The sequence below is a fragment of the Poecilia mexicana genome, unplaced genomic scaffold (genome assembly GCF_051168715.1).
Source record: "Poecilia mexicana isolate PSO_F unplaced genomic scaffold, ASM5116871v1 scaffold_19, whole genome shotgun sequence".
Taxonomy (NCBI): domain Eukaryota; kingdom Metazoa; phylum Chordata; class Actinopteri; order Cyprinodontiformes; family Poeciliidae; genus Poecilia; species Poecilia mexicana.
Window position 1 is genome coordinate 25,901,693 of NW_028263388.1, and position 21,344 is coordinate 25,923,036.

The 21,344-nt window shown below is 40.3% G+C and overlaps 1 protein-coding gene across 1 annotated transcript; it reads right to left on the reverse strand.

Annotated features, from left to right (window-relative positions):
- Positions 1-243: 243 nt before the first annotated feature.
- On the reverse strand, positions 244-21,344 carry ptenb (phosphatase and tensin homolog B). The gene is made up of 9 exons (XM_014973939.2): positions 20,624-21,344; positions 14,232-14,316; positions 12,201-12,245; positions 10,430-10,473; positions 10,110-10,348; positions 8,844-8,985; positions 8,374-8,540; positions 5,362-5,607; positions 244-5,130 (listed from the first exon to the last, which is right to left on the reverse strand). Exons 1-9 carry the CDS (start codon positions 20,703-20,705, stop codon positions 4,942-4,944), a joined length of 1,239 nt encoding a protein of 412 aa, XP_014829425.1. The 5' UTR covers positions 20,706-21,344; the 3' UTR covers positions 244-4,941.

Here is a 21,344-nt window from a genome sequence, read left to right on the forward strand (position 1 = left end):
TACCACATTCTACATGGTTTCATTCTGTTCTCAGAGAACTGGATCAAAACCTACAGAATATGGTGCATGCTGGGAGCTTAACCGCAGCTTCAGGGCTTGAGCCAGCACGACAATAGATCTTGGAAATGCTTTAGTTTCACAGCTTGCTTCTAACATCTGCTATCACATTCAGTTTTTTATCTATCTTTTGACTTCATGAAGATCAATAAGAGCTGTAGCTTTAAAAGAAACAGAAAAGCGCCATGGGTGTTTATAAATAGTTTATTACTTTACAGTGTTTTTTTTTTTTTTTTTTTACATTATAAAATGGGTAGCGGCAGATAAGAGGGGAGGGGTCAGAATAATGTGTTTGTATAGTAACAACTCAAAGTGTCACAGCAACTCTGCTGTTTGACTTCTGACTGAAAAAAAATAAATGTTTACAAAAATCTTTTGAAGTTGATGGTTCCACAAGTCAGAACTCGTCAATGTGTTACTGACAGCCATTCTACAGGAACAATCTACAGTTGTGATTGAAGGTTTTTATTATTTGGAACTTAAAATATCCACTGAATCAGATGTTCCAATAAAGCTGAACACTGGTGTCATGAAATGTACAGGTCCAAGCACCAACATACGAACAACACTTTGCTAATCAGCTGAACAAAAATCGCTGACTGGACAACCAACGACCACTTCAACCCAAAATCACACAAACATCCAAGTGAGCTTTTTGTTGCTATAAATGGAGATTGAAATGGAATCTGAATGGTCAAGTTTTGATTCAAACATGAGCAGTGTGATATATCATGTCTTTGAAGACATGATACTGTCTCCTGGTCTGTCTGATAAAGTCAACTCACCCAGTTGATTTGACCGTTGATACCTCTGATCCATGTAGCCCACCCAAAACCCATTTCGAAAGTCCAGAACTGACTTTTCAGAGCAGGAATCAACCCACCTCTGACATATGAACTTCCTGAATGAGCTGCAGTTTAGCATCTGAAACACAATGAGATAGGCTGAAGATCCAGAACAAGCAGAGGTGTTATCTTGGAGCTCATCGCTATTCATACAGGGAGTTCTGACAGATGATTCTGCTTCCAACTGAACACCATACTGGTTCCAATTCTTCTCAACAAATCTAAACATTTGAGCATCTTAGCTGAGGATGAGTTCCGAAATACTTTAGGATATCAGCACCTTTAGGAAAGGCCATAAATTCATCCACCTGATGCTTGTCAAAAAATGAACAGCTGGTCAATGTTCTTATTTAGCTAATTCTGCCTTAACTCCTCGTGCCAGGCAGTTTCCCTTACAAAGTCCAAATCCCCTATTAAAATATTAACCCTAACCCATTAAGATTTAGTTTTGGAGTGGAAATAAGGATCCAAGAATCAATATGGAACGCTTCCTCATTGATATAGGGTTGGAAATTTGGAAGACTGTTGGAAAAACTACTTCCACAGCCCTCAGAAACCTAACAATTTTTGTCCAGTTGTCAGTTCTCTGTTTTCATATCCCTTCATTCGACATATCAAACCCTTACCAACAACGGACAGAAAATATACAGTCCCCTCCTAAAGCAAGCAAGGCAAATTGCTTTAAAATGTTTGGGTGTAACATCAAAACATGTACATGACGAGTTCAGAATGTCAACTTTTATTTCTTGGTTTTTACAAGTAGACGTGGTAAGTAAATTTGAATATCTCACTATTTGTGTTGCACCACAGCATTTTTAGGTGAGCAGAAGAAACAAAGAAACTTAAAGTGAATAGTATTTAATATTTGGTGCTATAACTCTTATTTGTAATGACTGCCTCAAGCCTGTGACCTGTTGACATCACAAACTGTTGCATTCTTTGTTTGTGGTGCTATTCCAGGCTTTTGCTGCAGCTTCTTTCAGTTCTTGTTTGTTTCGGAGGGTTTCTCTCCCAAAACATTTCAGGAGGTGAAATGCATTCTCTTTTGGGTTAAGGTCAGGTGATTGACTTGGCCAGTTTAAAACCTTCCATTTTTTTCCTCTGTTGAAGTTCTTTGTTTTGCTGGATGTGCGTTTTGGGTCACCGTCCTGCTGCATGATAAAATTTCTCCCAATTAGTTTGGATGCATTTCCCTGCAAAATTGGCAGACAAATGTTTCTGTACACTTCTGAATTAATTCTGCTGCTACCATCATCACATCAATAAAACAATAATGAGCCTGTTCCAGAAGCAGCCATGCATGGCCAAGCCATGAGATTACCTCCACCATCCTTCACAGATGACCTTATGTGCTTTGAATTCAAAGCAGTTCTTTTCTTTCTCCAAACTTTGGCCTTTCCATCACTTTGGTAGAGATTAATCTTGGTTTCATCAGTCCATAAGATTGTGTACCAGAACTTTTGTGGCTCATCTCTGTACTTTGCAAATTGCAATCTGGCCTTCCGATTCTTACTACTAAGTGATTTGTATCTTTGGGTATAGTCTCTATATTTCTTGGAGTCTTCTTCGAACAGTGGATTCTGATACGTTCAGCCCTGCACCGTGGGGTCGTGATGTCACTGATGTTTTGGGATTTTTATTCACAGTTCTCCCAATATTTCTGTCATCAGCTACTGCTGTTTTCCTTGACTGGCTTGTTTGCCATCTGTTGCTCAGTTTCTTTCTTATTCAGAACAATCCAGTTGTTGTGCTTGCTATGTCCATTGTTTGGCCAATGGGCCTGATTGATTTCCCTTCTTTTCTCAGCTTCAAAATGGCTTGCTTTTCTCCCATAGACAGCTCTCTTGTCTTCATGTTGGTTTATGCTCTTCAACAAGAAATATCTAGCTAATAGGTTTAAGCATAGGCCAAAAAGTAGACTAGTCCAGCAGAGCTATTTAATGTTTGAACAATCAATGTTAAAGGCAACACCTGGTCAACAAGGAACACCTTTCAATGACGTGTTCCAGTAGTTTGGCTCCTTTGAAAAACAAGTGGGTTCAAACAAAGGGTGGTACATGTTGAATTGTTTAACACATGTAAAACCCAAATGTTTTGATATTAAACCCAAATGTCTTCATTGTTCAACAAAAACAAAGCAGTTTGCCTTGCTGTCCCTTTTGGAGGAGACTATCTGACCCTGAGAGAGAATGTTCTACAAGTTTCATGACCAGTAAAACGTCTCCAATTAGACAACTTCAGTTTCCATAGATCTGAACTAAGGCTCAAGAGTCCTTCATAGTCAGATATGCTCCAGCTCAGTCAGTTTCCATGTGACCCAATCTGAAGACTGTGCATAGCAAACAGTTACAGCACTGATGCAACAAAAGAGGAAAAACAATATGGAAAACTAGGGGGGGAAAAAACTGACCAGAGTCAGGCTCTAAACTGGAACACCTCTAAGTAGCTTCAGAGAAATTTAAACTTGCTGTCTAGATTACATGATCCCAGTTTGACATTACACATAAAAAAATCAAAGTTAAGCACTTTGAAATGCCTTGTTGTTGAAAATGTGCTATATAAATAAAATTACCTTACCTTAAACATCAGAAGCACTTCTGATTTGACAAATCTGGCCCATTAGGAGGCTCTATAATCGGACCTTCTGAAACGTTTTAGCACCAGAAACCTTAAAGGAAACCAGGTGAGCTGTAGTGACACTCCGGGGGGTGAGGCACAGCCTTCTTACACAGTTTCAGACTAGTCATTCTAAAGACCTCAGGTTCCTTCTCAAACCTGGATTGCATTTCCAGAAGGCTCTGTAGCTTATATGATAAGTTCATGAAACTAACAGAAAGCTGCCAAACAACCAGAAGAGCTTTTCTAGCTGGATTGAACATGCTCAGGAATATTTACAAGGCTGAAGCATCTGGAACAGGGATGGTTAGAGAGATGAGCTTGTTTGCCGTTTAGGTAAATGACAGAAGCCAGAGGAAAACAGAATACACTTTCTATACCTGGGATTTGACAGACTCCAACAGCTGATTGACAAAATGCCAGTTGATTTGGAATAGGTTTCATTAACAGGGCTGGAAAGTCCCTCTGAGCGACACATCGCCACAAAGACAAGGAACCTCAAAGATTATTACCATTACAGAGTCCTGGGGATCCAACACTTCTGAACTAAGAAACACAAACACATACTGTGCCAACATAAAGGTTTGGATCAAGCTCAGCTGGAAATCCACAACATTATGTCAGGAGGACATCTTAGGATCAGAATCCAAAGCTAACCTTAAAGATTTCCTGCTCTCACTAGTAAAAAAAATTCTAAACCAATGGTTAACAATTAGCCAGAAAATCTGCAAACTAAAATATCCTGCTGTGATCTGGACTGCTTTTCATCCTTCAACAGAACTTCCTCAAGCTGCCTACCAGAGCATTGGGATCAAACTCAACCAGAGGCTCTAATTTTAAAACTTCTGGATTCAGATGTGCATCTGGGTTCACATCTAAATCTTTTTTGATCCTGATTCTGATTGGATTATGATCAATTTAAATAAACATTTCAATAGGAAAGTAGCTGACATGATTTTGGACAAGAATTTAGTGCTCAAGAATTTAAAGAGAAGAACCAAAGCTGGAACTCAGACAGGACAGAAATGGAAACAAAGTTAGAATATTTTTGTTTCCAAAACAAAAACATTCTTCTGGAGGAAGGAAAGAAAGATGAAATAAAAGATTCTAGTAAAGGTTAGGTTCATCTCAATGAAGAAAACCTCTGACTTTGTGAGATTCAAGTTTTACTCGGTTTCTGTTGAAATGTCCCATTCTGTGCCCCAGCCACTTTCAACTGCTCACCCCACCATGATTGTTTGGTTGTGCACCGAGTAGATAAAATAAGTTTGGTGTCATTATCTGATCCAAGCTCTTTAAACCCAGAGTCCACAGATCAATTCTGGCCCAGACTTCTGGTTGAATACTGGTCTCCATTCAGTGTTCCTGGCCTTGTGTATTTATGTACACGTTTACACTGAATATGTGCATGTCTGTGTGTGTGTCAGACTTTTGTGATCTGACTATGGAGATCATCTTCGAATGGTTCGTTCTCAGGGTCTGAGTCTGTAGTGTCCGAGTAGCGATAGTGATCCGGCTCGTTGTCGCTGACATCTGGTGTCACTGAGGTCGACATACTGCACGTGTCACAGTTGGCTCCTTCCTCCACAGTCTTTGTGAAAAACAGTTTGACCTGAGGAACAGAAATAACAGGAATGTTCTCAATGAGCAGAAAAATCAAATGTTCCTGCATGCACCCAAATGAGCAATATGATTTATTCTTTATTTATATTTTAGTTTTCCATAAAAAATCTGGAAAAAGTTAAAGAATGATTATCCAAAAGTAATTCAGAGAACATCTGTGAAAAGTGGACGTTGTTTTCAGTCTGAATAAACAATGACTGAAGCATCAATCTGGCTCTACCTTAAAGTTTGGGGAGAAGTTCTTGTTGGCTTTATCCTTATTGGCTTTATCCAACTCATTCTTGTCAAGTGTCAGAACCAAAAAGTCTCTGTCGGTGGTTTCACTACCCATCATCAATTCTGGATTCTGAAACATTCTGTCAGAAATATCTCGAAGTGTTGGGAAGCTACCATTCTCCAGTCTGTCTGAGGACTCCTCTGGCCCTGGGATGAAGAATGTGTTGATCCAAAAATGGAACATCTTTTCCTATAAGGACAAAGGAAGAAAAGTACCAGGGATCAGTCAGCTGAGATGGTTTGTGTTGTAAGATCAGGTGTTCACAGTGGTGAAGATTTAACCTGAGCTTCATCACTAGGAATGCCTGAAGATCCATGCAGAAACTCAAACTCAGATTAAACTGGAAATACAGGAGTGGGGGAACGTCCTGAAGAATGTAAGAACATCTGGAGCCCGAAAAAATGAAAAGAGGTTCTTATCCTAATTTTGGCAGTAGAAATATATGTTTACCCAGAACCTCTGAAATTAAAAAGAACCCAACCAGAAAAACAGCTTATTTTTAAACAATATTCCTAACCCTTACTTATTAAGTTGCAGACATTTTACAGCTGTTCTGATCCGGATCATGTTCTAGCTGCAAAACCAAACACTTCCCCAACTCTTCTGGGGGAATCCCAAGGCACTCCAAGGCTAGCCGCAAAGCAAAGTTCCTCCAGTGTATTCTGGAGCAGTCTAGAACACAGCAAGGTCTATTCTAAACTCAGTCGTGTTGCTAAGAAAGTGGGTTGGAAGTGCCTGGAACACTTCACCTGGGAGGCGTTTTGGAGGTGTCCTAACCAGATGCCCGAGCCAATTCAACTGGCTCCTCTCAATGTGAAGAAGCAGCAGCTCTACTCTGAGGCCCTGCTGACCCTATGCCTAAGGGAGAGGACAGACACACTGTGGAAAAACTTCATTTCAGCCACTCCCCAAAGCTTGTGCCCATAGATGAGGATGAGGGTAGGAACATGGATCAACTGGTTAAGCAAGAACTCATCTCTTGAGCTCTTGAAGTGAGGTGCACCTCTTGAAGTACGTTCAAGAGGTGCACTGATCCTCATCCTGGCTGCTTCGCATTCAGCTGCAAATTGTTTCAATGAAAACTGAAGCTCACAATCTGATGAAGCCAATAGAACCACATCATCTGTAAAAAGCAGAGACACAATCCTAATGCCACCAAAACATATCCCCTTTTAACACCTTGGCTCCACCTAGAAATTCTATACATTAAGATTGTGAACAGAACTAGTGACCAAGGGCAACCTTGGCAAAGTCCAACTATCACTGGAAACAAGCCAAAGTTAATGCCAGCAACGTAGTATTAAGTTGTATAGGGACTTAACCTAACAAAAGGCGTGGTACCCATACTCCGGAGCACCCCCTACAGAATTCCAGAGGGACCCAGTCGAATGCCTTCTCCAAGTCCACAAAATACATATGGTTGGGCAAACTCCCATGTGTCCTCCAGAACCCACTAAGGGTGTAGAGCTGGTTCAGTGTTACACAACCAGGACGAAAACCTGGTCGTGTAACACTGAAAGGAGTCTTCTGGAATCCGAGATTTGACTAACCAGCAAACTCTCCTCTCTAGGACTCCTTTTCTAATTCAGAAAGATCAAATTATCTCAGTTTTAAAACCAATGAAGTTGAGAGAGCAAGATCTTCACCATAACATTCTTACTAGGCCTGTCACGATAACAAATTTTGCAGAGCAATTAATTGTCTAAAAAATTATTGCGATAAACGATAATATTGTTTCAAGACCTTTTGACACCGATTTAATGAAAATGAGGTAATAATGTCTGTGATTTCCCGCCATAGATAGATGCACTTTATTTTCAAAACAACACATAACACTGGAACTGATAAACTAAATTAACAAAACAACCAAAGATAAAAATAAAATGAACAAAAAACGTACTTAAATAAAAACTAAACGACATAAAGCCAAAGTGAAAAAAAAATACTGCATTCAACCAAAAGAGTGCAGATTATGAAGTCTGTATACTATATTGGCCTTCAGTAATCACTAGATTTAAATAGAGAAGATGGGCATATCCGACCACCTAATGCAGTAGTTCACACTACACAATTTTTTGCCCCTATTTTCCCTTTACAACAATCTTAGAAAGTTGGCCGATCTAAGATTGTCGCCGGTGGTTTCGTAACCGATCATCCTGTAGTGTGATTTAGATCGGAGTGGCCGCTCCGATCTAAATCAGGGGTTTTCCCCGACTGAGAGCGTTAACCCTGAATGTGACAGATAGCCAATCAGAAAGCGGGGATTCTCCTCCGTGATTTCTGAGGGGAAATTACGGAGGGGAATCTCAAACAGCTGACACGGCATGTGGAAACAACATTAATGTTTATTCAACATTTTGTGCAAAGAATATAGAAATGACAAGGAGAGGAGTTGGAGTCAAATTGCTACCGCAGTTGATAAACTCGGTAGGTTTTCAGCTGTTCTTCGTTAACGTGACATAAATAGGTTGCAATGATTTTCATTCAGTCAGGACTTTACACTGACTCTAGCCACATGCATCACAGATAGATTCTAGTAAAGCATTGATTAATGCCTGATCTTAAAATTAGTTAACTGGACTTGTAGCCATTATTTTGTGCCCATGTGGCTGGACACAACACGGCACAATGAACCTGATCGAACCGTTATACCTAGGATTTCTGTCGACTAATGTGTGGTGGTCTCAGGTTTTGAAAATGGGCCGACAACTCGTGTAGTGTGCGCTGGACATTACACTAAGGAAGGGAGGGTCAGTGGAGAGCACCGGAGTTGGGCCTTTTTTCATTCAGTGTCATAAGGAGAAAGAAAAAAGGCAGGAAGAGACGATAAAGCCGATAATTAAAATGAGGTGATAAATTAAATTTATCATGCGATTAATTGATTTATCGTTTATCACAGCAGGCCTAATTCTTACCATCTCCTCTTAACCTTCTTCACCATGAACTCCTGCTCACCTTCTTCATCATCTTGTTTTGCTTGTGAAAGAACTCCACCTTGATGTCTCCGCAGACAGGTAGTGGCTGAGGGAACTCAAACAACATCAGTTTGTCCTCCCTGCGAGTATAAGCAGGGTTGTAGGTGTGGATCTTCACTTTTAGCTGGTAGACCACGAAGTGAGGGTCTAAAGACACAAAAACACCTGAGCGTCACTCCCTTCTTCTAGATTACATAATGAACTGAAATGGAACTCGAATATGGTCAGCAACTGAACTGAGAACAGTTTGGGTCTGGGTAGGGACGTAGAATTGAGACTGTGTCGGCATTCAGGACTAACCTTGGCTTGGGTCTGATTCTAGAACTGAAAAGTGTCTAGAAACAATATTACATTTCTAACATGATCTCAGTACGAACTAAATCGTCCAGAAACTAGGACTCTGGATTACGAAAGATTAACCAGGGTCTGGATCTGGTTTCTAGAACTTACTGCATGTACCAGCCGTGAACATGGGGATGGTTTCGAACAACATTTTGTGGAAGAGCAGTGCCACAGGTTTGTAGTGCAGCCGGTTCCTGAGCAGGAAGTTGTAGTAGATGACGTAGCGTCGCTGGCTGGGAATGGTCACACCCTGAACACACACAAAGAATAACAGCGTCAAGATTGGGTGGGATCTGGTGGGATTTTCACAACAGAAAACCTTTGGTTTTGATACAAGTGGACACCTTTGGTCCACTTGTATCATTCAGACCAAAAACGGACTTTATTTTTTTTGTTTGGTGCAGTTTACTTTCACATTGTACTTTTTGAAAGTGAACTATACTTTGTAAACAATGCCATGTCATTGATGATTGTTGCTAACATTTGATAGAAATGATGAGGGGCGGAACAGAGCACAGACCCAGAAAGAAAGAAAACAATCATGCAAGTCCTGCATGCTGAATTTATGTTGTACGCATTAACATGTGCTTGTTATTACAATTGCAATACAATTTTGAATGTCAAGAGCTGGTCATTCAACTCAGGTTTCGCGATGTGATATTTCTAATTTTGGAACCACGTCAGCAAATGCGTGCTGCTAACTTAATAAGCCATGACACAACATGCTGGCAGCAGCTTTGCTAAGCAGAAGACGACAGATCAGGTATGATTTCATTACAATTAGTACATGCAGTAGTCGTGTTAGCAACACTGAAGGGCTCATTTTTACCATGATGCCCAGCAACGGTGTCTCGAGAAGTCCAAAAAGACGTATGTTTCCTGTAGTTGGTTCAAAACGAGACAGGTCTGTATTCACTCCAAAAGCAAACCGAACCAGTGTTAGTTTGAAAGTGGACTCAGACCACTAACTCAAAAAATGGGTCTCTCTCTGTTTGGGGAGCACCAGGTTCCACTTGAGCATATTTACACCTGCACAAAAGGTTCAAACCCAATAGGAAACGAACTCTAGTCCATTTAAAGCAGACCAAAGATGGCAGCTCAGTTCAACCAGCTGCAACCAGAACATAAAGGATCATAAAGATTCAGCTGCTCATTGTTTCTTTCTCCTTATTGTTAAACCTCAAACCTAACACACTTGGCAGCTCCAACTTTATTTGCATTCTGACCTGATTCATGATAAGGAAGAGAGATCGGGAGAAGGATCAAGGATGTTGGTGTAAACTCAATAACCCAAAGGACATTCCTGCTTGTAACATATGGCAAACACACCTGTTTTCATCTTTACCTCGTCTTTGCTGTTCCTGACTTACTGACCTTCTTGTCTCTTGTCCGGACCTCTCCATAGAAATCTAGGGCCTCCTGAGCTTCCTGGAACTTTCCTCGGTGCAGCAAGTAGGCACAGATCATGACTCCAGTGCGGCCCTTTCCTGCCTTGCAGTGGATGGCAGCCACATGATGCTCATCTTCACTAAGCCACTGATCCAAGTCCTCACAGAATGGCTTGATTAGCTCCAGCTGGGGCGGGTTGTGGTCTTCGAATGGATACTGAGCCACTGAAACAGAATTGAGTAGTTAGTAAGGATAAATACAAAAACTGGTCTTCCAACAGGTCAGAGGGCGGGGGACTGTCTCACCTCTACAGCTGAACTTTGACGTGTCGTAGTGTCGCTCTGCACATCTAAGGAAATAGGGACGCTTTTCAAGAAACTCAAAGACATTGTACAATAATAAAATTAAAAATAACAGTAATAAGAAATCATGGAAATGTTATACATTAAGAAAAATTGTAAAAAGATGGGTCTTGAGTGTAGAATCTGTATGAAATCTCACTTTAAAGTTGACTTGCAGATTTCAAAGTGAGAAGGTCAGAACAGTGACAGATGGTGACAAGGAGTATTTTGAATTCAATGAGCTTAGAGTTAGGGAGCCAGTGTATATTTTGAAGAACTGGGATTATGTGGTCATGGGAGAGGGTGTGAGTTAAGGTTGGGCGATATCCAGGATTTTCCAAGCCAATATTCGTCAGTCTATCAAATGACGATGGGTGACATATTCACGCAGGTGACCTTTGGACTTTTTTTTGTGTGTGTGTGTAACAACAAGTAACCTAACAATGATTCGCCAGCTTAGAACACAAAAGTAAAAAAAAAAAAATGGAGGAATTAGTTGCCAAAAAAAAGAATACAAAGTCACCTATTTGGGATTGCTTTGGCTTTAAACAGGATGAAGAGGTAAACCACAGGGTGTGGATTGCAACTTGAGCAGTTTCGAGTTGCTGCAGCTCTAGCAAGCTCTGAAAAAGTTTTTCACTAGCAGAAATACAAAACACAGTTCAATAAAAAAATTACCGCCCCATATGGACACAGGGCACCTTAGCTGTAAATATTTCTCAAAGGAAAATGCATAAAAGACGTTTCCAACTGATGTCAAATAGCAGGTAAACATACTGGTCTGTGGAAAGCAACTCTTTGAGAGGAGCCAACATCAGCTTGCTTACCTAACCACATATTTGTGGCTCGTGAGACCACAAAGACATGAGTGCAGCTTCTGAACTCGTCTTCAGATCCACTGGTAAAATTGTTAACCACCTGCGCAGGCTGCACACACTGCTAAATTCAAAGTAGGATTTCATGACATGCTTGTTTCCTTTATAAAAGCATTTCTAAAATTTATCTAGTTCATCATTTATCTAGTTCAGTTAAATTCAAACAGGGAAACATTGCAGAGTTTCCCTGTTTGAATTCTGCATAGTTTTTGGGTGTTTACATCATGTATTTATTTTGAATGCATCAAATCACTCAAAAAGAAACTGTGGCAGGGATTTGTTTTTCTTCTTTTAATTTTAGTTTGTATTTAATTTAGTATTAAACGGCATATGGTCATACAAATCCAGAAGCACAATTAAACTAGGGAAAGGCCAGTCACCCCTCATTGTATTTCAATAAATGTAATTTCTGAAAATAGGGTAGTGTATTTCTGTTCCAGGTTTGGTAAATAAATTGCCACTGCAGTTGGAGGCACTTTGGGGAAAAAAAAACTGGAACGGCAGTAGTTGATGGTGTGCTGCGTCTTTTGGCTTCAATCAAGAATTGTTACTAGTGTAATAAAAAAGTAACTCATAGGCAAAAAAAAAAAAAACACCTTAAGAAGAAACAACCAGCAAAGGGCGCAGTCTTTCATCGATGGTCAATAAATTTGTCCAATCGCCCAATATTAGTACGCGGTTGGGCGGGCAGCTGAGTTTATATGAGCTGGAGTTTGTTTGTTTAACACCTCCATAATTCCCTTAGGAGGGAAAATCTGGAACGAGAAATCTTTGACCTCTAAACGTCTTTACCAGGAATGCTCCTAAATGTGAAGGGATCAAAAGCTGAACCAGGCTAACAAGAGGACAGTAGTACTTACAAGTTATAGATCTTATAGTGATTCTTGTGCTTGGAATCCAAGAACCTAAAAATAAAAATAAATCAATTAGGTATCATAGATCAGTTTGAGTTTCTTCAGAGTGGTTTCCTCTTCAGAGTTTCTCTTTCAAAGTGAATATGATCTGTTGCAGTGGTGATGTTCAGTCTCTAAAGCCGGATGCTGTCCCATGTGTGTCTGCACAGTCCACACCACCAGAGGTGAAGGTCCTACATGGTTAGGGCAGTGGTCTCAAACTTTCTCCTTTTTTTTTTTTTTTTTTAACTGAACTGAAACACACCAAATTCCGCAGCACATCTACATGATAAGGTTGTCAAAGTCAAGCTAGCATAGCTGACCCACTTCTCTCTACCTCCATATATTTTTTTTATTATAACTTTTTCCTACAAAAACTAGTTGCTATCTACTTGTGGTAGTGTTGACAATTAGTGGAAAAGCAATGCATCCCTTATGTATTGTGTATATTTAAGATTTAGTGCACAATGTTAACAGCTAAAATCAATGGTGGTTATCATCAGCTAGCAGTCTTTTGCCCTCCAACAGGGAACTGGAAGATGGGATCTTGCACACATGGCATCACATTGCAATTCCACACAATTAGTGCTTTGATACTAATTGTAAACATTACCACAAGTACCAAGGGTATCACATTTCACCAATCAGTGAAAAGTTTTAATTAGAAAAAAAATAGAGACGAAGAGGGAAGTAGGTCAGTTATGCTAGCTCGACTTTGACAACTTTAACATGTAGATGTGCTGCGGAATTCAGTGTTCTTGGTTCAGTAAAAAGAAAAAAAAAAACCGGCGAGTTGTTCTTCAACGGTTTTTCCGCATTATGTCCCCTTTACTCTTGCGCACTGCACTGAATTAACAATACCTACATCTTCAGGTTTAATTTTGTTAAATGAATTTTAATACCGCGGCAGCGTGGTTGAGGATGGCATGTAAAATGATTCTTTTGCTCTCCACCGTTGTCCACATACGCAAAATTTCCAGAAGAAAGTGATAACATGGAGAGTGTCTATATCTGACATGCTGCATGTTATTACACTTTAGAAACTACTATGATTGTTATAAGCATTTGATTTTAAGATTGGCAGTCTCTCCTCTTTATTTTTTCTTCTGTGGTATTGTTTGTTAAATTGTGCCCCTTATATCCTCTCCTTTTGTGATGTTGTCCTGTTGGTGTTGGTTGCTTTTTTTTGTTCTCATTGTCATTATAATACAGGGTGGCCCACAAAAAAGTAGCCCGCCTTCCTGACAGAGTGGCCACCAAGTTGCTGGACTTAACAACTTGTGACTTTTATCTGTGGGGCAATTTGAAGGGAAAAGTGTACGCTAATAACCCGAGAACTTTAGAGCAATTGAAAGACAATATTCGTAATGCAATTCAGAGCATTGGTGCCCCAGAGTTGCGTCACGTATATGACAATATGTTAAGGCGCGCTTAAAACTGCATTGACGCACAAGGGGATCATTTCTAGAACTTTCTGTAAAGAGTGAGTAAAGATTTTGGTATTTCAAGTTCTTTCTTTCTTTAAAGAAGGCCGCCAGTAATACTATAGTAACGCGGGCTACTTTTTCGTGGGCCACCCTGTATATAAATCCATCCCATAATGTGAATATATAAGTGAAGGTACGACTGTATACATTATATCACCGTCAATAATAACCAGAACAACACAGAAAGGATTTGGTTGCACAGAGAGGTAATAGTTAGAAGTTACATTGTCACAGTGCAGAACTTATCTAACTGCACATAGTATGATTATCACATGATCCAACTAGCATGCGACACAGTTAAACCCTCCCAGTTTAACAGTTAATGTGAAAACATGGAACATACAAGCATCCAAAGTTCTTATTTATGACATATTTCTTGTTTGAGAAAGTTGTTAACGAGGCAGATGTTTGATCTCGGCTCTAAAGCAAACCCACAACACCTCAGTTTGATTTTTTCATAAAGCTGCTTTGTCTGTGGCCCAGCTGTGTTCTTGTTCTGTCTGTGACTCACCGAACAACATCATCGATATTGTTCCTGTAGACGCCTTCAAGTCGCTCAGCGGGAAAACCCATGGCAATGATGTTGGGATAGATATCTGATTGGTAAGTTCAGGAAAGTAACCTGTGGAACAGCTCAGAGAAAAGTTTCTAAATTGGCAAAATAAATAGTTTACAACTCATTCTCTTAACAACTCAAATAATTCACAGTGTTGGTCTCACATTCATATTATATAAACCATGACAAGCTCTCAGCTCCACTGATTGAAGCTCAACAAAAACTTTAATCAATATCCAGGGCGTGGCAGAGGTGGTCCCAGCCTGTGTGGCATTAGGCACTATTGATATTCAGATCCTCTGGTTGTAAGAGCGAGGTGGGTGGGTGTGCTCATGCTGCTCCCCACAAGATGCCGGTTGTCCCAATCCGATTATGTGATCGGAAATCGGGCCAATCACATGCTTTCAAACTGATCTGAATCAGGCGTTACATACCGATCAGGGATCAGATATACACATATTGATTCTAAACACAAATGGGAATAAATAAGACTATCAAGCAGGGGCGTGGCATGGGGTGGGAAAGTATTGTGTGTTTTTTTTAATTGTTTTTAGCAGTAAAAATTAAATGTTACCCCTCCCAGGCCAATAAGCACACATTCATATTTGCCCTGAACCCCCATGTATCTGCGTTAAAGGGTTCGTTCCTGCTTAGCGTGCTTAACAGAGACATTTTCAGCAGCAGTCAGTATAAGACAAGAACGACTGTGGCAGTTACTATGCTGCCTAGAAAAATAATAAAGTCAAGTTTAAAAAAATAAAAAATAGAGATATAAGAGGGAGAAAAAGACAAGAGTGTCTATTTGTGACAGTTTTTTTCCAAGAGAGGTGAGTAGACTGTGTGAGATTATCAACCACTTAGCATAGTAAGCTTAGCTACAGACTACCGTTTGCCTCCATAGCATTTAATGAATTAAGGAAAAGAAATACCAAGATATTAATATATTTAACTTGTCCCTGTACTTTTTACCACACTTGAGAAAAGGTGAGTCAGTCAGCAGCAGCTCTAATCCCCGATACCAACATAGACCCCTTACCCCGTCCCAGTGAAAAAGGTGAGCAACACTGTATCCAATGACAACCTATGTAGCATCATTCCAGGGAATCCATAGGGATTTCTGTATCTTTGCTCTTTTTAAAATTACGCAACAAAAACAATATATTTGTTGCTGACAGAAATTCAAACAATCTTTATAAAATGATTTAAAAAAAACAGCCTCCTGTCTGGACTGCAGCCAGTCCGCTTGCATTTAAATTACACACATATATATATATATATATATATATATATATATATATATATGCTCAAAAAAATAAAGGGAACATTTCACTTTAATTTTGTGTGTGTGGCTCCAAATCCAGGCCTCCATTGGTTAATAGATTTGATTTCCATTGATGATTTTTGTGTGATTTTGTTGTCAGCACATTCACCTTTGTACAGAACAAAGTATTCAATGAGAATATTTCATTCATTCAGATCTAGGATGTGTTATTTGAGTGTTCCCTTTATTTTTTTGAGCAGTGTATATATATATGTATTGCCACATTCCTCCTGACCTGTCCTCTCCTAAGTGAAATTAAAGCTGCAGTATGTAACTTTTATAAAATGTATTGTTCTACATATTTGTTTGAACTGTCATTGTGTTGTGACAGTATGGCATGAGAAATAATTTGTGAAAAAATTATTTCCTCTGCCTTCTCCCAGTGCTATCTAGAAACAACCAATCAGAGGGAGGAGGCGGGTTTTAGCACTGTCAATCACAATCTCATGTGGCTGCTCATCTTCCCTCCCCCTTGCACAGAGCTATGCAGATTCAAACTGTGAATGCTCAGTGTAGTTAACATAGCTACCAATGACGGCAGATAAACAGTGTTCATGTGTTAAGTTGTTTCTCCACCATTAGCACATTTAGCAGTGAGTGAATGAAGTTGACTGACAGCACTAAAACCCTCTTCCTGGTTCTGATTGGTTGTTTTTGGTCAGAACGTTGCATTATTTTAGCTAGCAACAGTAAATCAGGGAGGAGGTGGAGATTTTTTTCACAGATTATCTGTCTCATAGCTGTCATGACATGATGACAGCTATAACAAATATGGAGAAAACATATTTTTTATTAAAGTTATATACTGCAGTTTGAATAAAATGCAACTACATAGCATTTTATTTTTAGAAGTCTGGATTGCTTCATATGTATTTTGCACGTTGTCTGAGACTTGAAAGTGGGAAGAGACGTTTCAATGAGATAAAAGTAATAATAAAAAAAATAAGCAATTTATTGTATTTATTGTATTGTATTGTATTGTATGCGGACTGTTGGGAGGTAAAATTCACTAGTAGTAAATATTGTGCTAGTATCAGTATTGGACCAAAGAAAGCAAGGCAGTTGCAATGAGATAAAATTATGCAAGCCTTTAAAATTATGATGCTTTTGATGGGTCAGATAGACTCAAGAAATTTGTAACAGTAGTTGAGCAGGGTGGGGGCCCAATCAAATTTTTTGTCATGGGGCCCAAGATTCCTGGCAGTGCCCCTGCTGCTGAGGTTATGTGGTGGTACAGAATCAGAATGTCTCGAAACAACACATGCGCAGCTCACTGCAGTAGTGATGGCTGTAAGGCGAAGCAGAACACAGCATCAGCTTGGGAGAACTGTTGGCAACTTAACAACGATGTAACAGGTAACTTTTCAGACCCCTGGTTAATTTTTTTTTCTCCAAAAAGTGACTAGTGACAAATATTTGATTTTTTGGGGACTTTGCTGACAAAATGGGAAAGCACCTTTAGTGCTGCAGTGACATGAGCCCCTCCCTCCTCCGAAGCCCTTACTGGCTCATCATGCAGTAGAGTGGAGGAAACTCCATCCCGTTTCCACATTCCAATGGAATTACGCACGCACAGAGCTACCGGTGACCCCGCTCTGGATGAAATATAATGTAAACATAGTTTTTATGTTGTCCAATGTCTTTTTGAACCAAAACTGTCGCATCCAAAGGTACCTGTACTTGATTTACACTGCCTGTGTTCTGTTAAATGATAAATAAGGTGGATAAAATAAAAAAATAAGGGACAACCTGGATCTGTTTCTTCACTCCTGCATTTTTTTAAATGTAGTTTTGAAGTACCAGATCAGGATCGGATATCAGCAATTACTCAAAATCAAAGAACTCTGAGGCAAAAAAAAAACCCTAAAATGGAACCTTATTGAGGGCTGCAGGGAACACCGATGGTTCTAAAAGCAACCTTCACACTATTCTGTAAGCAGCATCTGTAAACCAATGAGCTTCTTTTCCATCATGAAAAGGACTGAAATTTGACAATTACATGAGGTTAATGTACAGCATTCCTCCTGCACTCTGAGCAGAGCAACTCAACACCAAATAGTTTAAATTCCTTAAACTATAGTGCTTCCATCAATTTCCTTATATTCCCTTCCCAGGTATTTCAGAGAATTGATCAGAATTTATGATCAGCTCTCAGGAAGATTTTATGGAATCAGCCTGAGGTCAGACCTAGTGCCTGATACAACCGCTGAAGAAGCAGAACATCAGTACATCCATTTCTTCTTGTTCCGTCTGGAATAATTACAGTTTTGCTGGAGCTTACCAGCAGCAAACATCACAGTTCAGCATCTGTGGAGTCACATTTCAATTTACTTAAATCCTAGCAAAGGAAAAGTTTTGGATTATTTATCCAACTTCTGAATCCATTCAGATCTACTTCATTCTGCTGCACAGCAGCACCACCTTCAGTCAATTTCATAAACTGCCTTTCAGACACTGCTCAGTCAGACTAGAAGGTGGACCCACAGACACACAAGGTAATTTTAAAACCAAACCAACATCTGAGTTCTGATTGCATGTTTGGTTCCGGATCAGGTTTACTCTGCTCCGCATCAGATCACTGTTTGCTTCAGCCATTCTGAAGGTAGCAGAGTCTCTGCTGTGAGGAAACATTTTAAAACCAAGCAAGGAACACCTTCTATTTTATTGAATCCTCTGGCAAGAAACTCATCCTGCTGTCCTGGAAAAGGAGGACCCAACTTTTAAAGCCTGGATGGCAATATTGACTGATACGGTACATTCTCAATGACAAACTGGGAGATTTTGAAAAAATCTGGAAACCAGAGAAAAATCTGCCTCCAAGAGGCCTTGCAATCACTTATAAAAGAGAAAGACAATTAGAAATGTACTGTACAAGCTGTAGTCTTACTATGCCTAGATAGCACTCACTAGGGGGGTTGCATAAGGGGAAGTGGGTGATGTTATCCTTCAATGCCCTTGTCTATGTTTTTGGTTTGGTTGTTTTTCTTGACCTTCTTATATTGTGTTTATTGAAGGACAAAAATGACAAAGGCAGTAATTCCATCTTGATCTCTGCTCAATGGAAGCCTTACAATAAAAATATATTTTTGCAATATTTCAAAAATATTGTAAACTAGACCAGAACCTAATTTACCTGAGCCAGAGTTTCCTGAGCTGCAACATGACCCTAGTGATCAGAAAGCTGTGGCTTGTCAGCCTCTGTGCAGACCGAACTGCTTTAACGACTGGAACTGCACGTCCACTTATTAAAACATATCAGACAAACAAGAGAAATACACAAATGCACACGTGCAAACTGAGTTGTAAACTACTCTCTTATTTCTTTTTAATTTCCTGAATGTGGCAACCTCTCGGCCAATAGAATGACAGTGTTGAACTGGGTGCGTTTGTTTCTTTCTAGTGGGTGTGCCTGTGTGGCTATTGATTGTAACAACCTGTGCTGCCCGCTGGATGTAGGGAGAAACGACAACATCAGCTTTTTGCTCCGTGTAACAACTTAGAGATAAGGAATTTGGACACATAGTCTACGATCAATTGCTTAGAATTGACTTACATGTGTTGTATTCCTCTTCCTCATTAAAAATCCGCCAGCAGTGTCCTACTGATCGCTAACAGTCTAATGGAGCCAGAAAATGGATTCACAGAACCAACCGTGTTTCAACTTAGAAAGATAGCATGTTGTGACTAAGTTGACTAATTTAGAGATACAAATTAACCTGACAGTTATGTTTTTAGACTGTGGGAGGAAGCCGGAGTACCCAGAGAGAACTCACATATGCACAGGGAGAACATGCAAACTCCATGCAGAAAGACCCGGGGCCAAGAATTGAACTCAGGACCTTCATGCTGCAAGGCAACAGTGCTACCAACTATGCCACTGTGCAGAACAAAAGACATGAAATCCTGCTTTCAGACTGAAAATGTGTACTCTCAACTTTTGGCAGAATTCCCTTATTAACCTCGCTGGTTCAGATCCACAAACAATCCACACATAACAATGTACTGTGCTTGGGAATAACCCGGCATTACAGGATATTTCTCTTCTTTAACGCACCATCAGTGTGACCAATGTAAAACAGAATTGTGAGAATGTAATGCTGTCTGCAGATCATGTTCTAAAGCACAAGAGCCCCATCTGACTCATTACACATTCCTATCCCGAGTTCTCACAGTATTTCCCCAATTCATATAATCAAGACCAGACTGTGGAACCTTGTTATTTCTGTCTGAAGGTCTCACCTCAAAGTCCACCAGGAGCTGACATCTCCACTGATTCTATGGTGGATTTACTGCCCCATGATGTAAATTAAGGAAGAAGAGGATGCTGCTGCATCATAAGATCTGTCTGAGTGATCACCTGACCTGAAGGGCAATGCTACGATGAAGACTAGATTCAAAATTCATAAATCTTTCTGCTTGGTTCTTCACATGCCTTTTTTCCCAATAAAACCATATAAACTGTGTTACTCAACAGGTGAGTTCAAACCTTTAATGAAATAAAGTCATTCAAAAAAATCATGCTTGAAGGTCATTACAACTACTTGAGAATGTGTCCTGCATTAAAGGGAAATTGCATTTGCCATTTTCTGCTGTGACTAAAGCATGAACCTTTACCCGCAGAACATGCAAGGAGAAAAATAATCAATTTAAGTCCACCAAAAGCTGTGCTCCTCCTGCCTAAAGAACCTGTCACCTTAACCCAATGGAACCAGAGGACAACCAGCTTAAGTCCCACACTCATCTCTGGAACTTCAAGCTGATTTCATTATATTTCAACACAACCGGGAAGGACATCCCTCCCAGCTGGAACCCAAAGAGGCTTTGCTGAATTTGAAAAAAAAAAAAAACGTTTTCCTGCTACAATAACCAATCTGTGACTTCTCACAATAACACTGCAGCTATAAATGGTATATAAATACAATATATATGTATTTGCAGTTCTGTCTATGATTCTGCAGTTCTAATGTAAATGTTGCGTTTTTAATGCAATTATGTGGGGAGTCCCACGCTAACAGGTGAAAGATACAAGTGAGGTCCAGGTCAAACCCATCCTCCTGATACCGCCGCTTGTTCCTACTAACAATCTCCTTGATTAGATTAGCAGCCATAGTTCCCAGAGGTCCGTTAACCAAGCACCAGGGCACGGCTGGGAGCCCCCGATCCCTCTGTCGGCTTAGGACAGATGCGCTAACGGCGACAGCTAGCTAGGAGCTAGCTCCTCGCTAGCCCTCCAAGCTCCACAGAAATTATAGAATAACACTAAAAATCCTCCGAAAAATATTCTCACAGCAGTCAAAGGCCCGAGTATCTCTCCGGGTTCCGCAGCAGCAACCGGATGCTAACCGTCCTGCGTGTGGACAGCCAGCCCCCGGCCGTCGGCGCTGCTTTCTGGGTCAGCTCAGGGGCTGCTCCCTCTGTGGGCCCGGATGTTCAGGTCCCCCCGTCCAGACACAGAACCACCGCGTCGCTCGCCAGTGCAGACCATAACCTCCGGACAGATCCAAAGGAACTGTTCCAGGCCTCAGAGAACTGCAAAGACGCAGTGATTAAATGCAGCAACGCGGAGAGTAAAACAATCTCCGAGCAGCGACCACCGAGCGTCAAGTCCGCGGCAGTATGAAGGACATTCAGTGGCTTTCAAAATAAGGGATGGATCACAACAAGAATTTTACTCTTGCAATGTAATTTCTAAACTGCGTAAATTTTGCTCCAGCGTAAATCATTAATAAAATTGCCTTTTTGCCTCC

Bases quoted from the DNA above. Each gene is read 5' to 3' on its own strand.
- ptenb (XM_014973939.2), bottom strand. From the start codon at position 20,705: ATGGCTGCTAATCTAATCAAGGAGATTGTTAGTAGGAACAAGCGGCGG. The intron at 12,246-14,231 runs GTGAGTCACAGA...TTTTATTTTTAG, and splicing joins AATATCGATGATGTTGTTCG to GTTCTTGGATTCCAAGCACA. The intron at 8,986-10,109 runs GTCAGTAAGTCA...GTGTGTGTTCAG, and splicing joins TCCGGACAAGAGACAAGAAG to GGTGTGACCATTCCCAGCCA.